The 23,587-nt window shown below is 43.1% G+C and overlaps 1 protein-coding gene across 1 annotated transcript in view; it reads left to right on the top strand.

Moving 5' to 3' along the window:
- LOC124612883 (neuronal acetylcholine receptor subunit alpha-3-like) overlaps positions 1-23,587 on the top strand; it is a 140,069-nt gene that overhangs the window by 3,961 nt on the left and 112,521 nt on the right. Inside the window, exon 2 of the mRNA XM_047141332.1 lies at positions 15,324-15,475. Within this exon, the coding sequence (XP_046997288.1) occupies positions 15,324-15,475 (152 nt within the window). The remainder of the gene's footprint in view (positions 1-15,323; positions 15,476-23,587) is intronic.

The following is a 23,587-nucleotide window of genomic DNA, read 5'->3' as shown; positions in this document are numbered from 1 at the left end:
CAGGGCTTGTAGCGGATCAGACGTGAACTATACCCGCCTGTCAAACGGTTGCTCCGTACAAAATACGAGTATTAAGGAGAGTAACGTTTGGCAAAATAATGACGATCATACGTCTTGTTAAACATTCTCTCGCCATAACAATAATAATTATACCGAAGTCTTCTCTGGAAGTATACCATGTTAATTAACGCTTCTTGCTTGTCATCTAGAGGTAGCGGCGTCAAGGTAGATTTATTAGCGTTTAACGTGAGGAGGTTTCTACAGACCGAGAACCAAACATGATGGAACAGAGGTGTGGAGCCCCGGGATACCTACATCAGGATGACAGATCAGAAATACGAGCCTCTCTCCCCCAAATCCAATGCTCCAGCCACTTCGCCATCTCACTGAAATCGATTAGGTGTTCAGAGTGTAATTTAAAATATGGAATGAAATACAATGCTTCCGGCCTCAGTCCTTCTAGCGCAAGTATAGGGTCCAGACGAGTGAAACTTATCCGTTCCGTACGTGAATTACAATGTTGGCAAGAAACTGTAGTACCACACTCTACACGTTCTGGTATTTTCACAGAGCGAGATGGGTCACTGGGGCGCCCATTGGGTTATCATTATACAAGGTGTTCGGATATTCCCATTAGAAACTTCTAAGACTTATAGATAAGGTGAGTAAATAACATTAACAATAGGAACACATATTCTGAAACGTACCGTTTCCTTTCATGACGATTTCACTTTAGATGTGTAATGCGTCCACGTCTACTGAGAGAATCATAAAAGTCTCAGAGTGGCCTGTCCTTGAACTTTAATTTACGAAACCCTTTTAGAGACAGAGGAAGAGCCACTGATATGAGTTCTCGGCGTTGTACTAGAAACTGAAGAGACACCAGATGGGTTGGAGAGTGTGTACCAGAACATGCTTCGTAGGTACAATGTCTGTAACAAAGTTGGTGGTCACACTTATAGCAGCCGCTGTAATGCACGCGTACCTATCTGTATGTACAGTACGCTGGGTCCTTTTATGTTTTGGAATAATGTAAACACGTAATGTTAAAGTGTTAAAGTGTTAATACAAACAAATGTGCTTAATTTTTATTTTGGTTGGAGCTGCAGTCATGGAAAGCTCTTGGACTGCGCCGCCGCCATTTGACTGTAATAATTTTTATTTTATTGTTATACTATGGAGATTTCGGGCTTAGGCCATTTTTGTGTTTGTAAATGGCTTAAGACCGAAATCTGGATCGTATGAGAATAAAATAAAAATAATTATAGTCAAATGATAGCATCATTATTCCAAAAAATGTGCTTACGTGATAAATGGATTTTTCATCGTGCGTCCTTTCGAATTGTTACGTAATAACTGTATTGGGTCACGAGCAATTCATTTCTTCAATCATACAGGTGGTGAAATGAACATCTAAAATCAAACCGTCGTAGAACGGAAACGTTACGTTCCCAGACTTGTGTTCCTATTCAAAATGTTATGTACTCTACTCTACAAGTGCTATCACACTTCAACTCCTACAAATTTGTAACGGGAATTTCCGAACTCCTTTTTGTTGAGTTGAAGCTTTTCGACTGGTTTCGCAAGTCATACACCTTTCCTTGCCATGGACAAATGTTTTCATGCAGTTACTATACGTATGGTTCCATGTATTTTATTTTGCCTGTTTCAGTCTTTATACACAATTAATTCCGTCCATTGCTCATTATAGCCAAAATTAATTATTGCTTGGTTCCAGTAGGTAAATGTTGCCTGTCTGTCGGCTCCTCTGTTAGGAATTTTCCATAGAGTTATTTCTCGTCTATTAACGTTAGTGCATCGTCTTTCCGTACATCTCCTGTCCATTTGCTTTCTAATATTATTTGACACCACCATATTTCACATGCTTCCAGCTCCTTTTTCTCTGGATTTCTAACAGCTCTCGTTTCACTTTCCTAAAGTGCTGTGCTCCTCTACAGCACCTTGTGAAACTTCCCCTTACTTCTGATAACGTGGAACTTCGTGGTCTAGCGATGAGGTGTGGACCCGGAAACCGAGAGGTTGCGGGATCGAATCAGGCGGCCTTTAATCTAGCCTTCACCTGTCAACTATGTGAAAAGCCGCCAGAAACAATCCGTGGTTCGCATTCCACATCAATATATGTGTCCTCCACTTCCTCGGTTGAATAACAAGGCTGGATTAGGGACACAAAAGTCGCTGAAGTGGCATTCACTGGAAGCACTTTCACTCGCACACTGCGCCAGACGCTAAGAATAAATAAATAAATAAAACATACTATAGCGGGATTTTATACGAAAGGACGTTGTCTGACTCAAGAAAACTGTCTCCTTCTGCTCGAGTATACTTCTGATACCTATTATTTTTTGACCGCTCTGTGTAAACGTACATCTGAGATGGGAAGGAACGTCAGATTTTCCCATTCACCAATGATGATCTGACTACTGATTTCGCCTCTTTTGCCTCAGGACTTTCGGAATTGCTGTTCAGCAGCTCTTACTGTTCTTCATCATCTTTGTCTTAGCTTCGTTAATCCTTAAGCTGTCATCACCATCAGTGTCAGCCATTCGACATGGAAAAGCATCCATCAACTTGCTCCTGCAATATTTTACAAGATCATCTACTTTCCTTCCGCTAGTTCCTTCTCTCTGTTTTTCCCTGTTTTGTGGAATGCGGCAAAGAATTATATCATCCCTTGCCTGAATAAGTGTCTCTCCTACTCCAGTTCGTTTTCATTATAGCCACAATCACGATATCCCAACTAGTCTGTTCGCTGATCAATTTTCCTGCTTTAAGTTTCTTCCAGCAATATCCGAGATTTCGTATCTACATTATTCTTTGAAAAGTCCGCGCTGCATTCAGCTTAATGTGTCTATCCTGTAAGTCAGAACTATAAATATGCACTAACTGTAAAAGTTTCATTTTAGATACACGGAGGCCCTAGTTTTGCAATAACTTTTCAAGTTACCAAAAGGGCACAGAGCTACTTATTTCTTTTGCAATCCAGCCTGTCATTGTTTTCAGCTTCTGCTAATACGAAACTAATTATGCGTTTCTACTATTTTCTTGCCGATCTGCTGTTTATGTACTATATAAATAGTACATATTATATAATTAAACTGAATATTATACCTGCTTTTGAACTTACCCTGTTTAGTTCCTTTACTCGTCGTCGAAGTTTAGCTGAACTAGAAACGAAACGTTAAGTGTGTTCACGAACAGGATGGTGTTTCAGGGATTTCACATTTATATGTATTTGTTCTTTGATTTTTGAGTTGAATGATATGAAAATCCTCCTCTAGGATCAGTGGGAATAGTTACCAGGAAACAGAATCTTCTTCCCTTACTCCTCTGTCAGCAACGAAATCTTCATTACACTGATGAAGTGTAATGCAATCTGTAGTATCGACGTATATATAATTCTGTATATTGACACACGTTGAGTCAATGCCTTGTATTTAAAAGACCGTTTGTAACTATTTGATGGAAGACGAATCATAATATTTCTCAAATTCTATGAAATTCTGGCGAAATTGGCAATTCAATTATTATTCATTGCTCCAATGTATAATATCGTCCATAGCGAGATCTTTTTGTAATACTTTTCCTTTGGCTTTAAGTATTTCTCTTGAAATTATCTTTTGAGGGTCTCATTTCTTCGCAACGCAAATAGATACACGCCCATCACCTGTTATTACTTCCGGAATGTCTTCACAGTCGTGGTCAACTAGTAGTGTTTCTGATTCATCTCCTAACTGTACAAACATTTTAAAATGAAATTAAAAATGGTGGGATAATTTCCCATTTTTTAAATACTCGGCTATCTGCTATCTTATGTGAAGAAATGTAGAGTATGTTCAACATACCTTTTATCTCCACACTTGTATAGTTTTCAGTTGATTCTCTTGACCGTATTTTGATTACATCTTCTCAAATTCTCTCGAAGACATTAACTAACAAACTGGGTTAATGCAACAAATTGTAAGATGTTGTAGACGCTATTTCTGCGACATCCTGAATTTTCTTTAACAGCTGGCTTGTTGGATTTGAGATGCCTTAACATTTGCTTTCTTCGTTCTCATCCAGGATTTGTTGTTTGCGTGAATGTAAGTACATATGTTGGATAATTGCCATTTCATTTGCCTCTCTAAACTTCCGTTGTTTCTCTATTTACATAATTCTATCTAAATCTCTTATCATCAAGTATGATTTCTCTGCATCCGGTTCAATGAGAATCACGGAGGCAGGAAAGTGTGAAATTTATCAATACTGTTTTGGGATTTTTAATTTCATTTCCACCCTCACGTATGAAGATCGATCTCCTACGGTGAAATAGTGATCCCATATTTAAACGTAGAGGTTCGTTGACAATATTTCCATGCTCTCTAGCTTTAAAATATGTGACTTACAGGGAAAAATCAGATGTGTGGTCTCTGTTGGACTATCAAAACACCTGTTTTGCATTTAGCGTAATTTACAATAAATGTTTCGTTGGCGTGCCGTAATTTTCACAGTAAATATTGCACGAAACACAATGTTCTTTGCGCAAAGTACATCTCCAACGTTTTCTCGAACTGTCCGAAACATCAAAACACTGCGTCTGTAAGTGATATTCCCGGTAGGAGTAAGAATGTTTTTTCTGCGTCAGTGATTCGTACAAGCTTTTTTACCGAGACAATGAAGCAACATATTCGAGAAACAAATATAATTTTTAGTATATACACTTTGTTTCTGCAACACGACAAACACGCTTTAGCCCCATGTCGCCGTTCGCTTATTTTTGCATCTAGGAAACTCGTGACACGAGGAAAATGTAGCGAAATACAGGAAACCTTCAGAAGGTTGCCATCTCGTGCTGTGATTGGATTGGCAGTTTTCCCTCTACATACAAAAATGTAACGTATTGAGCAATCTACCTATTACCTTTCTATTACAACCTAGACTACAACTCGCTAGAAATATTGAGTACTGTAATCATTCGAAGAGAATTCTTCACGAAAGACCTGAGGTGGAACAGCCACATATAAACTACCTGTAGCAAAAGCAGATGGCAGGATGCGATTAATTCGAAGTATCGTGAAAGAGAAGTAGTTCACTCTCGCGGAAAATGTACACTCCTGGAAATTGAAATAAGAACACCGTGAATTCATTGTCCCAGGAAGGGGAAACTTTATTGACACATTCCTGGGGTCAGATACATCACATGATCACACTGACAGAACCACAGGCACATAGACACAGGCAACAGAGCATGCAGAATGTTGGCACTAGTACAGTGTATATCCACCTTTCGCAGCAATGCAGGCTGCTATTCTCCCATGGAGACGATCGAAGAGATGCTGGATGTAGTCCTGTGGAACGGCTTGCCATGCCATTTCCACCTGGCGCCTCAGTTGGACCAGCGTTCGTGCTGGACGTGCAGACCACGTGAGACGACGCTTCATCCAGTCCCACACATGCTCAATGGGGGACAGATCCGGAGATCTTGCTGGCCAGGGTAGTTGACTTACACCTTCTAGAGCACGTTGGGTGGCACGGGATACATGCGGACGTGCATTGTCCTGTTGGAACAACAAGTTCCCTTGCCGGTCTAGGAATGGTAGAACGATGGATTCGATGACGGTTTGGATGTACTGTGCACTATTCAGTGTCCCCTCGACGATCACCAGTGGTGTACGGCCAGTGTAGGAGATCGCTCCCCATACCATGATGCCGGGTGTTGGCCCTGTGTGCCTCGGTCGTATGCAGTCCTGATTGTGGCGCTCACCTGCACGGCGCCAAACACGCATACGACCATCATTGGCACCAAGGCAGAAGCGACTCTCATCGCTGAAGACGACACGTCTCTATTCGTCCCTCCATTCACGCCAGTCGCGACACCACTGGAGGCGGGCTGCACGATGTTGGGGCGTGAGCGGAAGACGGCCTAACGGTGTGCGGGACTGTAGCCCAGCTTCATGGAGACTGTTGCGAATGGTCCTCGCCGATACCCCAGGAGCAACAGTGTCCCTAATTTGCTGGGAAGTGGCGGTGCGGTCCCCTACGGCACTGCGTAGGATCCTACGGTCTTGGCGTGCATCCGTGCGTCGCTGCGGTCCGGTCCCAGGTCGACGGGCACGTGCACCATCCGCCGACCACTGGCGACAACATCGATGTACTGTGGAGACCACACGCCCCACGTGTTGAGCAATTCGGCGGTACGTCCACCCGGCCTCCCGCATGCCCACTATACGCCCTCGCTCAAAGTCCGTCAACTGCACATACGGTTCACGTCCACGCTGTCGCGGCATGCTACCAGTGTTAAAGACTGCGATGGAGCTCCGTATGCCACGGCAAACTGGCTGACACTGACGGCGGCGGTGCACAAATGCTGCGCAGCTAGCGCCATTCGACGGCCAACACCGCGGTTCCTGGTGTGTCCGCTGTGCCGTGCGTGTGATCATTGCTTGTACAGCCCTCTCGCAGTGTCCGGAGCAAGTATGGTGGGTCTGACACACCGGTGTCAATGTGTTCTTTTTTCCATTTCCAGGAGTGTATTACAAGATTCAACTGCGAATGATCATTAAGGAATGTTCGTCAGATTGGAACTCTTGCCACGTACGATTAATAGAAGACAGAGTAGACTCAAATGAGGAAGGTATATTCTCTCACTTTTTCTTAATAAGTGCGAAACATTCCATGGAGATCCTCCACAGATTCCGCTGATAGAAGGTAGAAAAGAGGCGCTGTGGATCGTCGGGAGGTGTACTGTTAAAATTCCGACAGAATGCATCTCAAAATTACTGTGAATCGTTCATCACGTGCACCATTTATATACTTTACCTTCACTTACGTATCATAAAAACTAAACTTTTTAGAAATATTTCTCTATCTCTTTCACCTTGACCCGCGGTGACTCAGGGTCGGCCATGGTTAACCGGATTTGGAATGTTAATTTTAAGGGGTGGCCGGATGCCCTTCCTGCTGCCACCCCATACCGCCCGGGACGGAATTAGTGTACCCCAACTGTCGGCGTCGTGTGTAAGTCGTGAAGTAGCGTGAATGTGTTTCATATGTCTGCGAGTCGTGTAACTGAGGCGGGACGTTGGGACCAGCCCGGTATTCACCTAGTAGGATGTGGGAAACCTTCTAAAAACCACATCCGCCGGGCGGATTCGGTCCGGGGACAGCGCGGCTACCAGAGTCCAGGAAGCAGCACGTTAGGAAGAAGGAAACCTTGAAATCAGCCATCTTGTAATGGCAGACATCTGATAATGACCATCTTACTGCTTCCAACCAGTGAACTATAACTAACTTCAGTGGCATCATCTCAATCCTAAAAGTGAGAGAGGCACAAGAACGCACAGATATTAATTGGAATCTTTGTGCTGAATTATCACTGAAGCTACTAATTATTTGTATGATTTTTAATAGTTAGATATCCATACGATTTCTTGTCATAACGGTATTATTAGACAAAGGGTACCGAGAGCTACAGCTCAGTACTTTATTAATTTGGCTTTGATTAACAACTGCAGTAAGTTGCCTGCTCTAAAATCTTATAGGAGAAAAATATTAACCAACGTAAAATCTCTAACTTGGATTCTAATTAAGCATGGCATTATCAAATGTTCAGCCACTCAGGAACCACAACCTAAAGAAAAAAAAAGAATAACAACTGAAAATTTTATTGTAGCTTCACTCTGTAATTTAAAAAATTGACACTAATTATATGTACTGGAAATATAATGAACATACGTTAACAACAATTCATTCTGTAAAATAAACTGTGGATAACTAATTTAAAGACATCATATTCTCTCCTAGTCACACTAAAGGTACTGACCCTGGATGGACTTTTTGTCTTCTGACGGAATGATGACGTTCTCAACAAATTCCGCTATTGTGTCAACCTGTTCAGCTCAGAGATGCAGTCGTAATATAAGTTCTCAAGTATTTGTTTTACTAATTCCTGTCTCTCTCTCTCTTTCAAAAAATTTCTTACCCTCTGCAGCTCCATCCAGAACCGTGGAAGTTATTTCCTGATGTCTCAAAACATGACCCATCATCAAATAACTTCTTCTTGTCAGTGATTTCCGTTTAATTCTTTCTTCACCTCTTCTGTGGAGAATGTCCTCATACTAGTCATCCCAATTTTCACCGTTCAAATGCTTCGATCCTCTTCTTTTCTGGTGCCCACTCAATCCACGATTCACTACCATACAGTAATGCGCTCCAAACATGCAGTCTCATACATTTTTTCCTCATATTACGGCCAATATTTGATACTAGCAGACTTTTACTTGGCACGAATTATCTCTTGCCTGTGTTAGTCTGCTTTTTATGCCCTACTCTCTTCTTTCACGTTGTGTAATTTAACTCCCAAGGCATCATTATTCCTTAACTCCTCTACTTCTTCGTCGCTTAATGTCACTGTAATTTCATAGCCGTTACCGAGTTCAATGGCAGAAATCCATCTGTGTTGCCATTTCCTTTTCTAAAGCCAAACTATTTATTGTTGAACAGATCCTGAATTTTGTTTTCCGTTTTTCTGTATGTTAATCTTATCATCAACATGCACACATTACCTGTTAATACTATTGTGTGACAGCTCTCACACTTATCGATCTTCGATACCTTCGGGACTGTGTGGGACATAATTTTACAACAGACTGGCAGATTCTACACACCAAGTTGAATAACACTTGTTTTGATTTAGAAATTTCGAATGAATATTGTTTACACTTTCTCTTATATTGGACAGAAAGTCTTCCAAAACTCTCTGAAACACTGACTGTAAAACTGGAGTCTGTTTATTTTTAAACTATTTTCGTTTCTTCTTCTGTCACGTTATGAGGAATTCCTCCCCTCGTAGAGACCTTCAATGTATTCATTTCACTTATCTGCTCTCTTTACTGGATTTAACAGCGGAAGTTTTACTCCACTTTTACTGACTTTCCTGTTCTCTTAATTATGACGTCAATGATTTATGGAACACACACACACATTACATCAGAAACGCAGTTATGATATTTAAACTATTGTAGAAAGTATAGTAATGTACAGAGCAGAAACATACCAAGTAACAGAAAGAATTAAAATTAACTTACTGGCAATGGAGAAGGCATTTTGGAGGTGTTGGTTGCTAGTATGCCTTCGTCAGTGTGGTTCTTAAATTTGATTTTATTGGATCCATCACTGTTAATAATGACTGCCAAATATTAAGAAGATTTCACAGACCTCACTGGTTCGAAACATAACGTCAAGCCTTGACCCACTCTTTCAATAAACAAATACTCCATTTCCTATAAGTTAATGCTTGAACTCCATTTAAGATAATCTGTGTGCAGCTTTTAAACCATTTAGTTGCAGTCATCCACATTCTCTGGAAGGATGACTTAGCCGCCACAAATTGTGAAGTGAATAGCTAGTCATCAGTAACAGACACACATCTGATCTGAGCCTTTCCCGGCGAATGTGCTGTATCCATTGACGAAGTGGTCTAGGGGTAGCGTCTTTGTTTCATAGTTAAAACGTCTTCGGTCCGGTTTCGATCCCCGCCACTGCCTGAATTTTGATAAATAATCAGCATTGGCAACCGAAGACTTCCGGCATAAGAAGTCAGCCTCATTCTGCCAACGGCCATGTCAAAGAGGGCAGAGGAGCGGATAGAGGTTCAGGGCACTCTCTTGTCCTAGGGGTGGGAAATTGCCCCTAAAGGCGGAAGAATCAGCAATGATCAACGACATGAGGATGCAGAAGACAATGGAAACCACTGCATTAAAGACACGTAACGTGTATCCACAGGACATGTGGCCTGTAATTGAAGAAATATCATGATGATCTCTCCATTGGCAAAAGATTCCGGAATAGTCCCCCATTCGGATCTCCTGGAGAGAAGTGCCAAGGGGGACGTTACCATGAGAAAAAGATTGAATAATCAACGAAAGGTTAACGTTCTACGAGTCGGGACGTGGAATGTCAGAAGCTTGAACGTGGTAGGGAAACTAGAAAATCTGAAAAGGGGAATGCAAAGGCTCAATCTAGATATACTAGGGGTCAGTGAAGTGAAGTGGAAGGAAGACAAGGATTTCTGGTCAGATGAGTATCGGGTAATATCAACAGAAGCAGAATATGGTGCAACAGGTGTAGGATTTGTTATGAATAGGAAGGTAGGGCAGAGGGTGTGTTACTGTGAACAGTTCAGTGACCGGGTTGTTCTAATCAGAATCGACAGCAGACCAACACCGACAACGATAGTTCAGGTATACATGCCGACGTCGCAAGCTGAAGATGAACAGATAGGGAAATTGTATGAGGATATTGAAAGGGTAATGCAGTATGTAAAGGGGGATGAAAATCTGATATTCATGGGCGACTGGAATGCAGTTGTAGGGGAAGGAGTAGAAGAAAAGGTTACAGGAGAATATGGGCTTGGGACAACGAATGAAAGAGGAGAAAGACTAATTGAGTTCTGTAACGAGTTTCAGTTAGTAATAGCGAATACCCTGTTCAAGAATCACAAGAGGAGGAGGTATACTTGGAAAAGGCCGGGAGATACGGGAAGATTTCAATTAGATTACATCATGGTCAGACAGAGATTCCGAAATCAAATACTGGACAGTAAGGCGTACCCAGGAGCAAATATGGACTCAGATCCAATATAGTAGTGATAAAGAGTAGGCTGAAGTTCAAGACATTAGTCAGGAAGAATCAATACGCAAAAAAGTGGGATACGGAGGTAGTAAGGAATGACGAGATACGTTTGAAGTTCTCTAACGCTATAGATACAGCAGTAAGGAATAACGCAGTAGGCAGTAGAGTTGAAGAGGAATGGACATCTCTAAAAAGGGTCATCACAGAAGTTGGAAAGGAAAACATAGGTACAAAGAAGGTAGCTGCGAAGAAACCATGGGTAACAGAAGAAATGCTTCAGTTGATTGATGAAAGGAGGAAGTACAAACATGTTCTGGGAAAATTAGGAATACAGAAATACATGTCGCTGAGGAATGAAATAAACAGGAAGTGCAGAGAAGCTAAGACGAAATGGCTGCAGGAAAAATGTGAATACATCGAAAAAGATATGATTGTCGGAAGGACAGACTCAGCATACAGGAAAGTCAAAACAACCTTTGGTGACATTAAAAGCAACGGTGGTAACATTAAGAGTGCAACGGGAATTCCACTGCTAAATGCAGAGCAGAGAGCAGATAGGTGGAAAGAATACATTGAAAGCCTCTATGAGGGTGAAGATTTGTCTGATGTGATAGAAGAAGAAACAGGAGTCTATTTAGAAGAGATAGGGGATCCAGTATTAGAATCGGAATTTAAAAGAGCTTTGGAGGACTTACGGTCAAATAAGGCAGAAGCGATGGAGAACATTCCATCTGGCCGTGCGGTTCTAGGCGCTACAGTTTGGAACCGCGCGAGCGCTGCGGTCGCAGGTTCGAATCCTGCTTCGGATGGATGTGTGTGATGTCCTTAGGTTAGTTAGGTTTAAGAGTAGTTCTAAGTTCTAGGAGACTTATGACCTTAGCAGTTGAGTCCAATAGTGCTCAGGGCCATTTGAACCTTTTTTTTAACATTCCATCAGAATTTCTAAAATCATTGGGGGAAGTGGCAACAAAACGACTATTCACGTTGGTGTGTAGAATATATGAGTCTGGCGACATACCATCTGACTTTCGGAAAAGCATCATCCATACAATTCCGAAGACGGCAAGAGCTGACAAGTGCGAGAATTACCGCACAATCAGCTTAACAGCTCATGCATCGAAGCTGCTTACAAGAATAATATACAGAAGAATGTAAAAGAAAATTGAGAACGCGTTAGGTGACGATGTTTGGCTTTAGGGAAAGTAATGGGACGAGAGAGGCAATTCTGACGTTACTGCTAATAATGGAAGCAAGGCTAAAGAAAAATCAAAACACTTTCATAGGATTTGTCGACCTGGAAAAAGCGTTCGGCAATATAAAATGGTGCAAGCTGTTCGAGATTCTGGAAAAAGTAGGGGTAAGCTATAGGGAGAGACGGGTCATATACAATATGTACAACAACCAAGAGGGAATAATAAGAGTGGACGATCAAGAACGAAGTGCTCGTATTAAGAGGGGTGTAAGACAAGGCTGTGGCCTTTCGCCCCTACTCTTCAATCTGTACATTGAGGAAGCAATGATGGAAATAAAATAAAGCTTCAGGAGTGGAATTAAAATACGAGATGAAAGGATATCAATGATACGATTCGCTGATGACATTGCTATCCTGAGTGAAAGTGAAGAAGAATTAAATGATCTGCTGAACGGAATGCACAGTCTAATGACTACACAGTATGGTTTGAGAGTAAATCGGAAAAAGACGAAGGTCATGAGAAGTAGTAGAAATGAGAACAGCGAGAAACTTAACATCAGGATTGATGGTCACGAAGTCAATGAAGTTAAGGAATTTTGCTACCTAGGCAGTAAAATAACCAATGACGGACGGAGCAAGAAGGACATCAAAAGCAGACTCGCTATGGCAAAAAAAAGGCATTTCTGGCCAAGAGAAGTCTACTAATATCAAATACCGGCCTTAATTTGAGGAAGAAATTTCTGAGGATGTACGTCTGGCGTACAGCATTGTATGGTAGTGAAACATGGACTGTGAGAAAACCGGAACGGAAGAGAATCGAAGCATTTGAGATGTGGTGCTATAGACGAATGTTGAAAATTATGTGGACTGATAAGGTAAGGAATGAGGAGGTTCTACGCAGAATCGGAGAGGAGAGGAATATGTGGAAAACACTGATAAGGAGAAGGGACAGGATGATAGGACATCTGCTAAGACATGAGGGAATGATTTTCATGGTACTAGAGGGAGCTGTAGAGGGCAAAAACTGTAGAGGAAGACAGAGATTGGAATACGTCAAGCAAATAATTGAGGACGTAGGTTGCAAGTGCTACTCTGAGATGATGAGGTTAGCACAGGAAAGGAATTCGTGGCGGGCCGCATCAAACCAGTCAGTAGACTGATGACCAAAAAAAAAAAAAAAAAAAAAAAAAAGTGCTGTATCCAAGGTTCTTAGGTGGTGCTGATGGAATGATCAGCGGGCGCTGTGTCCGTGGTATTTATGTCCGCGGGGTCCCGAGTCGTACCCCGGCGCGGACGGCCGGCGGGGCGCCACGCGCGGGATGGGTGGGGGTAGCTGCAGCAACGCCCGGTGGTAGGCGCAGTTCATCTCTGTCTGCCGTGGCGGAAGGATCTCGCGTCCGCTCGTGCCGTGGCTCTTTGATGGTGTTTAATAATGGTTTCCAGGCCTTGTTAAGTTGAAACCCGGTGTCCCTGTTGATGAGGATACAACTGACAAACGTATTTCCAGAACATTTCAATAACTACACGTTCGAAATTATAAATTTCCCCACATAAAACTTTTACTTATTTTGTTAATGACATACTTGCACTTTACTGGGTCTTTTTGTTTGTTTTTGCTAATGTCTCATTATCTGGAAAACGTTAAAGCTTAAATCAAAATTTATGCCAGGTATCCATATTCACAAAAAGTTGCCGAATTTGTAGTTAATGTTGTGGAACAAAAGGGGCGATCACTTGCTTCTAAAACATTAGGTGTTAAAATAACACAGTTTGTACCTACAGATACGTAGGCTTTACTCTGATTAATGCTTTAAAGTCTGCCAGATGATTAGGCAATAGTCGAAACTAGTTACAGAAAAATGAAGTTCAAAAAATGGTTCAAATGGCTATGAGCACTATGGGACTCCACTTCTGAGGTCATCAGTCTCCTGGAACTACTTAAACCTAACTAACCTAAGGACATCACACACATCCATGCCCGAGGCCGGATTCGAACCTGCGACCGTTGCGGTCTCGCGGTTCCAGACTGTAGCACCTAGAACCGCACGGCCACCCCGGCCGGCAAAATGAATTTCTTAACAGTATCTTGGCTAGTTATATAAAGTTTTCTGTTTATCAAAGCTCTGGGTCATGACTGAAACAATATTTTATCTGTAGCAAGCATAGAGATACATTTGGACTCGGTGCTGTGCGCAATTCGACTTCTTTAGTTGACGACTAATGTGTAAAATTTCGTTACTCACTTTTAACGAGCGTAATAACAGATAGCAACAAGCGGTACAGATGGTGGTACTAAATCAGCTACTGTCGATGAGATATGTAATGTTATCACTATCGTTAACACATTTTACCTTAGGAGATCTTTTAACAGTATCATAAATAGATTTAGGATAAGCTGATCTATTTGACATCTGCACCTCACATATTTTATGACAAGCAGAATATTATACGGGCGATACTTGCAGTAGATATCTTTGCCACATTTAATGATATTAGTGTTTACTACAGATAAAACTCTTAACTGGCTAGGTTCGAGCAGTAATTTCTAGAATGGCATTCACCGGACTCTTCAGGTCCCAAACGAACACGCTTCTCGAAGTTCAACATTAAGTCAAGATAAACTCCCTCTGACTGACAACAACAGTGAAAATACTGGTAAGTAGTGTAAATATCAAATTCTCGGCATCAGATTATTAGTGGCAACTTTGTGCGGTTGTTGCACTACCTGAGGTTTGTTCCATTACAACAATACTACACAGTAAATCAGAGTGATCAGCACGAACATATCCTCGTTTCATGCTGACATTCTTTAACATAGCTTCACGAACAAACTACAACTGTTTACGAGCATTCACTGTATTGCAAAAAATTTTATTCCAACAAACTTTAGTTTGATCACCAACTACAAGGTGCTCATAAAGACACACATGTAACAAACTCTAATCCAGTGAGAGATGTGGGGTCATAGATAAGCTCGAATGCTAGGTAGCAATAGTGTTGAAATCATTGTCCAGCTATCCGTATGTACACTTTTCTTGTTTTCCCTACATCTTGTAAGTTAATTTCCGAGAGCGTTGATTAGAAAATGACATTTTGATCTCTTTCCCCAATAGTGTTCAGTACCAACCATTGTCATGTTTTTGATCAATTAATCTGTGGCAGGACGTCAAACATTAATTTTCTCTCTTTGTTTTCCGTCAGTTTCAAAAGGTCCATTGACCATTTTTATCCTACTCCATACACGGAGCCACAAGTGTGTTTTTTTCTATTTATATTGCTCTAAATGTAAACAGATGTAATTTGTTTCTGTTGCTCTAGGTAGCATTTATCAAATAATTTAGGTGCTATTTCTGTGTTCTTCATTTTTGTAACACCTTCCTCGCGTTATGATTTGCAGAAATCGTTACACCACCTCAGTTGCTTATGTATGTGTTAATCTTATTGATGTCATCTGTTGGGATGTTTTACGCAGCAGTGCATGATACTCCTTCCTCGACAGGTGAACGGCGTGCGGTGGAAGCGGTTTCGGCTTCCGCGTCCCAGATAGCGGCAGTGCGGTCTGCCTTGTTCAAGAACTACGATCGCGCACTGCCGCCCCCTGGTGACCAGCTGAAAGTGAGACTCTATATTGACCTCCTCAACGTGGATCTGGTGAGGTTCCTGCAAATCGACCGTACCGCTCGGTTAAGAAACATCTGTGCAGTGATCACTACATCCTGGATTTATCAGATTCTCTTCTTCCCCAATAAACACAATGGCACGCTGAAAGTAATGTCTCCGAGTTTTTAATGTGAAACGCTTAAAGTTTTTTTTAAAAATAAAACTTAAGTTGTTAATATGTCTAGGTATGTGCAGCTCTCTGCCGCTAGAGACTTCCAAATTGTAGCCTGTAACATATGTCGTTGCTTACGAAATGGCGTGCTTTAACCGAGTTTCAAATTTGAAGCGTTCCTCCAGACTTGGAGCACCCTCTTGTTCAGCGTGACAAATACCAGTTCACACTCGAGCCCTGCAACATCTGCAACAATCTGATGTCTTGGGTTCAGTGTCATTGATCATCCACCATACAGTATAGGCTTTGCCCCATCCGATTGTCATTTGTTTCTAAAACTTAAAGAACGCCTTCGAGAACTTCAGTTCGATAGTGGTGAAGCGATGCAAGCACAGGTTAGGTTGTGGCTTCTTCAACGATGTCAAACATTCTTTAGTGACGGTATAAACAAACTGGTCTCTTGTTGGGAGCAACGTCTTCGTCACCAGGATGACAATGTTGAGAAATAAATATGAAGACATGAATAATACATATAGGGAAAGCTAACAACGTTCGTTAAATTTAAAATGTTTTAAGAGTTTTCACATAAAAAATTAGGAGGTATTCCCTTTCTGCGTGCCATCGTACTTAGTATGTCTCAATGGAATTAAATTCCCGATGATGACATTAACTAGCTCTCACCTGAACAGATGGGTTAGTCCTTGTGTGCGAAAGTAAGAAAAACGTGGAGGAGAAATATATGTAAGCGAATTATAAAGCCTACAGAATTTTAATTAAGCGTGGAAAGAACAGATGGCACGATGTAGCAAGCTGCAAATGTGGGTCAGTGTAAGTAAGACGGAGACCTTGTTGTTATCAAGCCAACAGGTAGCACTAGGTAGATTAAAACCAGTGCAGAAATACGAGTACCATTGCCGTTGAATTAAACTTGGATTAAATTGATAAGACACAAGAAGGGGTAACAGTCTTTTAAGGGTGAGGAATACCCTGATATACCAAGATTTATAAGAAGGACAGACATATATATCGCCTCCTTTTCGCATATCGAGGTTTTTCGGTGGGGTGGTTAATAAAACGACCCACCTGGACTTCACAGGGGATTTTTCGGGATGTTAGTAGTGTGCAGTAAAACAAGAGGCTTAAAAGCAGCTTGTTAGGGCCATGAATGGTCTTAAAACCCGTGACTGCAGAACATGACGATAAATATGATAATCAGTGATGAATACCGGTAAAAAACGTACGCACTAGGAGACAGTACGTCAAGTAAAATATTGAAGTTATGCGTGGAAAGTGACCGATGTATTCAATATATTGACTTTCTTATGAGTAAAAACGTACTGGAACCTTTTGGAACTCATACTTGGAGGCATAGTAGATGCAGGTAAAGTTGCGCATTAGGAGTGGAATATGGGAAATACATTACAGAGAAAATTGTGTGGCGGAAACATGGTACACAGTTGCTGTGACTGAAGGCACCACCCTCGCACTAGAGCAAGGGTGATTACCTCACATACAGCCTTGATAGTGTTGATAGGGCTGGGATATAGTCGCCGAAGCATAGTGTGAGGGATCAGACTGTCGCAGGGCCGACTGGGATTACACCACATACGTATTTGGTCTACACCGCTTCCAGGACCTATGTGTTTAGAAATTATGTCCTGTGAAAACATGGTCAGACGAGTGACCATAAACACTGCACGCCGCAGCTATAAGTGCTGTCACTGTCTGCCATCACTTCCGAGATGTACTCCGCGACAGTTATCGACCCACTGTGGGTGCTCCAACATGCGGCTACTACGTAGATGCTGCCTCCGTGGCATGCGAAACTGTAGGCTGCGCCTATGCCTGACGCTGTCTGGAAAAGAATGGCAGCCTTCCAGCTGGGGATCGTTTGCTGGCTGACAAGTACCTACTTCAGGTGGCGTGTCTGAGCCTTCATGGGGTTCGCACCTGGGGGTCACTCACTGTATAGATGCTGCAATATGTGATCAAAAGTATCCGAACACTCTCAAAAATATACGGTTTTTTTCATATTAGGTGCATTGTGCCGCCACGTACTGCCAGGTACTCCATGTCAGCGACCTCAGTCATTAGACGTCGTGAGAAAGCAGAATGGGGCGCTCCGCGGAACTCACGGACTTCGAATGTAGTCAGGTGATTGGGTGTAACTTGTGTCATACGTCAGTACGCGAGATTCCCACACTCCTAAACATTCCTAGGTCCACTGTTTTCCGATGCGATAGTGAAGTGCAAAAATAAAGAGACACGAACAGAACAAAAGCGTACAGGCAGACCTCGTCTGTTGAGTGACAGTGACCGCCGACAGTCAAAGAGGGTCGTAATGTACAATAGGCATGCATCTATCCAAACCGTCACACAGGAATGGCAAACTGCATCAGGATCCACTGCAAGTGCTGTGACAGATAGGCGGGAGGTGAGAAAACTTGGATTTCATGGTCGGGCGGCTGCTCATAAACCACACATCACGCCGGTAAATGCCAAACGACGCCTTGCTTGGTGTAAGAAACGCAAACATTGGACAACTGGACAGGGGAGAAACCTTGTGTGGAGTGACGAATCACGGTAGACAATGTGGCAATCCGATGGCAGGGTGTGGGTACGGCGGATGCCCGGTGAACGTCATCTGCCAGCGTGTGTAGCGTCAACAGTAAAATTCGGAGGCGGTGATGTTATGGTGTGGTCATTTTTTCATGTAAGGGCCTTGTACCCGTTGTTGTTTTACGTGGCACTATCACAGCACAGGCCTACATTGACCTTTTAAGTGCCTTCTGGCTTCCCACTGTTGAAGAGCAATTCGAGTATGGTGGTTGCATCTTTCAACATGATCGAGCACCTGTTCAGAATCCACGGACTGTGGCTGAGTGGTTACATGACAATAAAATCTTCGTAGTGGACTGGCCTGTACTAAGTCCTGAGCTGAATCCTACAGAGCACCTTTGGGATGTTTTGGAAAGCCAACTTAGTGCCAGACCTCACCGACCGATATCGATACCTCTCCTCAGTGCAGCACTCCAAGAAACTTTCGAGCACCTGACTGAACGTATGCCTGCGTGAGTGGAAGCTGTCATCAAGGCTAAGGGTGGGCCAACACATACAGATTTCCAGCATTACCGACTGAGGGCGCCACGAACTTGTACGTCATTATCAGCCAGGTGTCCGGATACTTTTGATCACAAAGTGTACGCAACCTTGCGCACGTCGACTCTGCTACTGCATGAGTGCATCTGTGCCACACCACTCTCACTGAGATGCTAACATCATGACTTCACCGCTGCACGCCTGTCTGCCAGAGTGACTCCATAAACCGATCACCGTCTGGGGTCGCATGGTGAGGTAAGCACGCACCACTTTTTAAGCCTAACTGTGCTGCAGATGCTGACCGCAGCGAGACATCACCTCAACTAATCCCGTACTGCTCTTGTTAGCAAAAAAGACAGTATGGCTATTTCAGTGTTCCTGTGACTTTCAATTCCCATCCAACTGACAATGTACCAGCTGCCGCGCCAAACAACCTGTCTTTCATCCCCGTCTATAATGGAATAATTGCACACATCAGCCATCCTTGACCTCTTGCACTTTGTATATTACAACATACCATGTTCCTAATTTTACAGTTTACAGTTATCACTTTCTCGTTCGGAAGAGTTGGGTGTCCTCCTGAGGGATATCGCGCCTACTTCTGTCTAAGCGGCGCGTTAGATCGTCAGAATAACGAGCAGAAATTGTTTGAAATACACTCCTGGAAATTGAAATAAGAACACCGTGAATTCATTGTCCCAGGAAGGGGAAACTTTATTGACACATTCCTGGGGTCAGATACATCACATGATCACACTGACAGAACCACAGGCAATACACACAGGCAACAGAGCATGCACAATGTCGGCACTAGTACAGTGTATATCCGCCTTTCGCAGCAATGCAGGCTGCTATTCTCCCATGGAGTCGATCGTAGAGATGCTGGATGTAGTCCTGTGGAACGGCTTGCCATGCCATTTCCACCTGGCGCCTCAGTTGGACCAGCGTTCGTGCTGGACGTGCAGACCGCGTGAGACGACGCTTCATCCAGTCCCAAACATGCTCAATGGGGGACAGATCCGGAGATCTTGCTGGCCAGGGTAGTTGACTTACACCTTCTAGAGCACGTTGGGTGGCACGGGATACATGCGGACGTGCATTGTCCTGTTGGAACAGCAAGTTCCCTTGCCAGTCTAGGAATGGTAGAACGATGGGTTCGATGACGGTTTGGATGTACCGTGCACTATTCAGTGTCCCCTCGACGATCACCAGTGGTGTACGACCAGTGTAGGAGATCGCTCCCCACACCATGATGCCGGGTGTTGGCCCTGTGTGCCTCGGTCGAATGCAGTCCTGATTGTGGCGCTCACCTGCACGGCGCCAAACACGCATACGACCATCATTGGCACCAAGGCAGAAGCGACTCTCATCACTGAAGACGACACGTCTCCATTCGTCCCTCCATTCACGCCTGTCGCGACACCACTGGAGGCGGGCTGCACGATGTTGGGGCGTGAGCGGAAGACGGCCTAACGGTGTGCGGGACCGTAGCCCAGCTTCATGGAGACGGTTGCGAATGGTCCTCGCCGATACCCCAGGAGCAACAGTGTCCCTAATTTGCTGGGAAGTGGCGGTGCGGTCCCCTACGGCACTGCGTAGGATCCTACGGTCTTGGCGTGCATCCGTGCGTCGCTGCGGTCCGGTCCCAGGTCGACGGGCACACGTGCACCTTCCGCCGACCACTGGCGACAACATCGATGTACTGTGGAGACCACACGCCCCACGTGTTGAGCAATTCGGCGGTACGTCCACCCGGCCTCCCGCATGCCCACTATACGCCCTCGCTCAAAGTCCGTCAACTGCACATACGGTTCACGTCCACGCTGTCGCGGCATGCTACCAGTGTTAAAGACTGCGATGGAGCTCCGTATGCCACGGCAAACTGGCTGACACTGACGGCGGCGGTGCACAAATGCTGCGCAGCTAGCGCCATTCGACGGCCAACACCGCGGTTCCTGGTGTGTCTGCTGGGCCGTGCGTGTGATCATTGCTTGTACAGCCCTCTCGCAGTGTCCGGAGCAAGTATGGTGGGTCTGACACACCGGTGTCAATGTGTTCTTTTTTCCATTTCCAGGAGTGTGGAATTGTCCTCGGTGATGAGTCCCGCTTTGAAATGAACCCTGCCGAGCAGCGAAGACGTTTCTGGAGACATCCCAGACAGTGGCGGGATATGGCCCTACAACCAGGAGTGATGGTCTGGAGTGCCACTTCTTTTCATATCACGACCCATGTGGTTCTGAACCACAGCAAGCTTACAGTACAGTGGTAAAATATTCTCTTCGCCAATGACAGTAACATTGAAGCACTTGAGAAAACTGGAGAACTCCTTGCATAGAAAGGAACTGAAACTCTCAAAGAAGTTTACAATCGGCAAATACGTAATAAAGTTATATTCAATGTAAGGAAATAAACCATTAATTTCCTTTAAGGAATAAAATGACAGATACATCGTAACGAATACAGAAGCTCTAGGAATGAATACAAATTGTCAGTTTGAGTGGTCTGAAGCCACACATAGTGTCACCGACATGTTACATCTTAGCCATGTGGCATCACTGTGTAGCAGCCAGTGTCTTTAAGTTACAAACTATTCAGGTACAGTCAATACTGTGCTAAGGATTTTTTAGCGTGCAAAAATTCACAAAATTTGAATTCAGTTTTCTATATACAGATATGGACCATCAGAGTAATAACCAAAAATGTTAATCTATATCGTTGTAAGGATATTTCCTAAACATGAGTACTTTAATTACGCCATGTGGATACATCTTTGGACCAGTAATAAACATCAAAATAACTCCGACTTCTACTGCACAGCCAGACCGGGCCATGTCCATGGAACAAGATACAGTCTGAACTTACATTTACTAAGAAAGAATACAAACTCAAAACATCATTTTCTGCCACAGAAGAATAATAAATTGATCAAGGAAATGAAAGAGTTTACTAAAACAGTTATTTGAAAAGTCAGTTAACAACTTCCAGTTAAGCAATATAGTCTATACAACAAATAATAATTTGGATAACAAATATTGTAGGTTTGGTGAAAAATTTTAATTGTTTACATGTGTTAAATCATCTCTATTGTCACATTAGACTTTCGCACTGTATAGTTTTCTGGAAAACGTTACTCCCAAAGCTCTGAGATACATAATATTAATACCTTATCCTCGTTCTGTGCTTAAAATCCAACATATTACAGTGGGACACTTGCAAGACTAAAGATAAATCAAGACACATACATATGACAATATAAAATACTACAGAATGTTAGCAGTTCTGAGAAAAAAAGGGGTAAGCTGTAGGGAGAGACGGGTAATATACAATACCTACAAGAGCCAAGAGGGAAAAATAAGAGTGGACGACCAAGAACGAAGTGCTCGGATTAAAAATGGTGTAAGACAGGGATGTAGACTTTCACCCATAATGTTCATCCTCTACATCGAAGAAGCAGTGATGGACATAAGAAAAAGGTTCAGCAGCGGAATTAAAATTCAAGGTGAAAAGATATCAATGATACAATTCGCTGATGATATTGCTATCCTGAGTGAAAGTGAAGAATTACATGATCTGCTGAATGAAATGAACAGTCTAATGAGTACAGAATTAGGACCGAGAGTAATTCGAAGAAAGACGAAGGTAATGACCAGCAGAAATGAGTACAGAGAGATAATTAACATTAGTACTGATGGTCACCAAGTAGATGAAGTTTAAGGAATTCAGCTACCTACGCAGCAAAATACCCAATGATTGATGGAGCAAGGAGGACATCAAAAGCAGACTAGCAATGGTAAAAAGGTTATTTCTGGTCAAGAACAGTCTACTAGTATCAAACATATGTTTTAATTTGAGGAATAAATTTCTGAGAATATACGTTTGGAGCACTGCATTGTATGTTAGTGAAACATGGACTGTGGGAAAACCGCAGCAGAGGAGAGTCGAGGGTTTGAGATGTGCTACAGACGAATGTTGAAAATTTGGAGGACTGATAAAGTGAGAAGATTCTGCGCAGAATCGGAGAGGAAAGAATTATATGGAAAACACTAACAAGGAAAATGGACAGGATGATATGACATCTGTTAAGACATGAGGGAATAACTTCCAAGGTACTAGAGGGAGCTGTAGAGGGTATAAACTGGAGAGGAAGGCAGAGGTTGGACAACATACAGCAAACAACTGAGGACGTAGGTTGCAAGTGCTAATCTCAGATGAAGAGCTTGGCACAGGAGAAGAATTCGTGGCTGGCCGCATCAAGTCGGTCAAAAGACAGATGACTGAAAAAAAATGTTCCAGTTACTGAGCCCTAGTTGTGCGCCAGCTACTGAAGTACTGAGCCACAGGTGTGTGCTAACCACCTCAGCCGACTCCTGTAGAGGTCGGTACAGCAGGCTGCCACCGAAGTCTGTACTCTGATGTTGCTGTTCCGCTCTTCCTCGCTACCATAGTCCTGATAACAGAACTGTGCCTCGCTTACTTCTGCGAGCTGGCAACGTTGGCGAGGGCCACATGTTAACTTCAGCACAGGCGTCCTAACCTGGACACTCACTACACAACACAGATCCCTCGCCTGATGGAGTAATACTTGACTGTAATATATTTACGATTTATCAGTGGACATGAACTTGGCTTCAGTTTGGTGGCCCAGATAATAATCTCACCCCATCATTGCCTTATATGGTGATATATCTAATTACACCACCTATCCTGACATCCCACCACAACTACCGCTACTACAGTTACCTCTATATCCGTACCTCAAAAACAACCGTAAGGTTAATAGTGGGCACTACTGACTGTACCTGAATAATTCTGACATTTGACACCTCCCTGATGGTACACACTGAGATAGGTTCATACCCCTCTGTGCCCACACTAAGAAAGGCTCATATCCC

Source organism: Schistocerca americana, chromosome 4 (assembly GCF_021461395.2).
Source record: "Schistocerca americana isolate TAMUIC-IGC-003095 chromosome 4, iqSchAmer2.1, whole genome shotgun sequence".
NCBI classification, from domain to species: Eukaryota; Metazoa; Arthropoda; class Insecta; order Orthoptera; family Acrididae; genus Schistocerca; species Schistocerca americana.
This window is presented reverse-complemented; position numbering and strand designations above follow the sequence as displayed.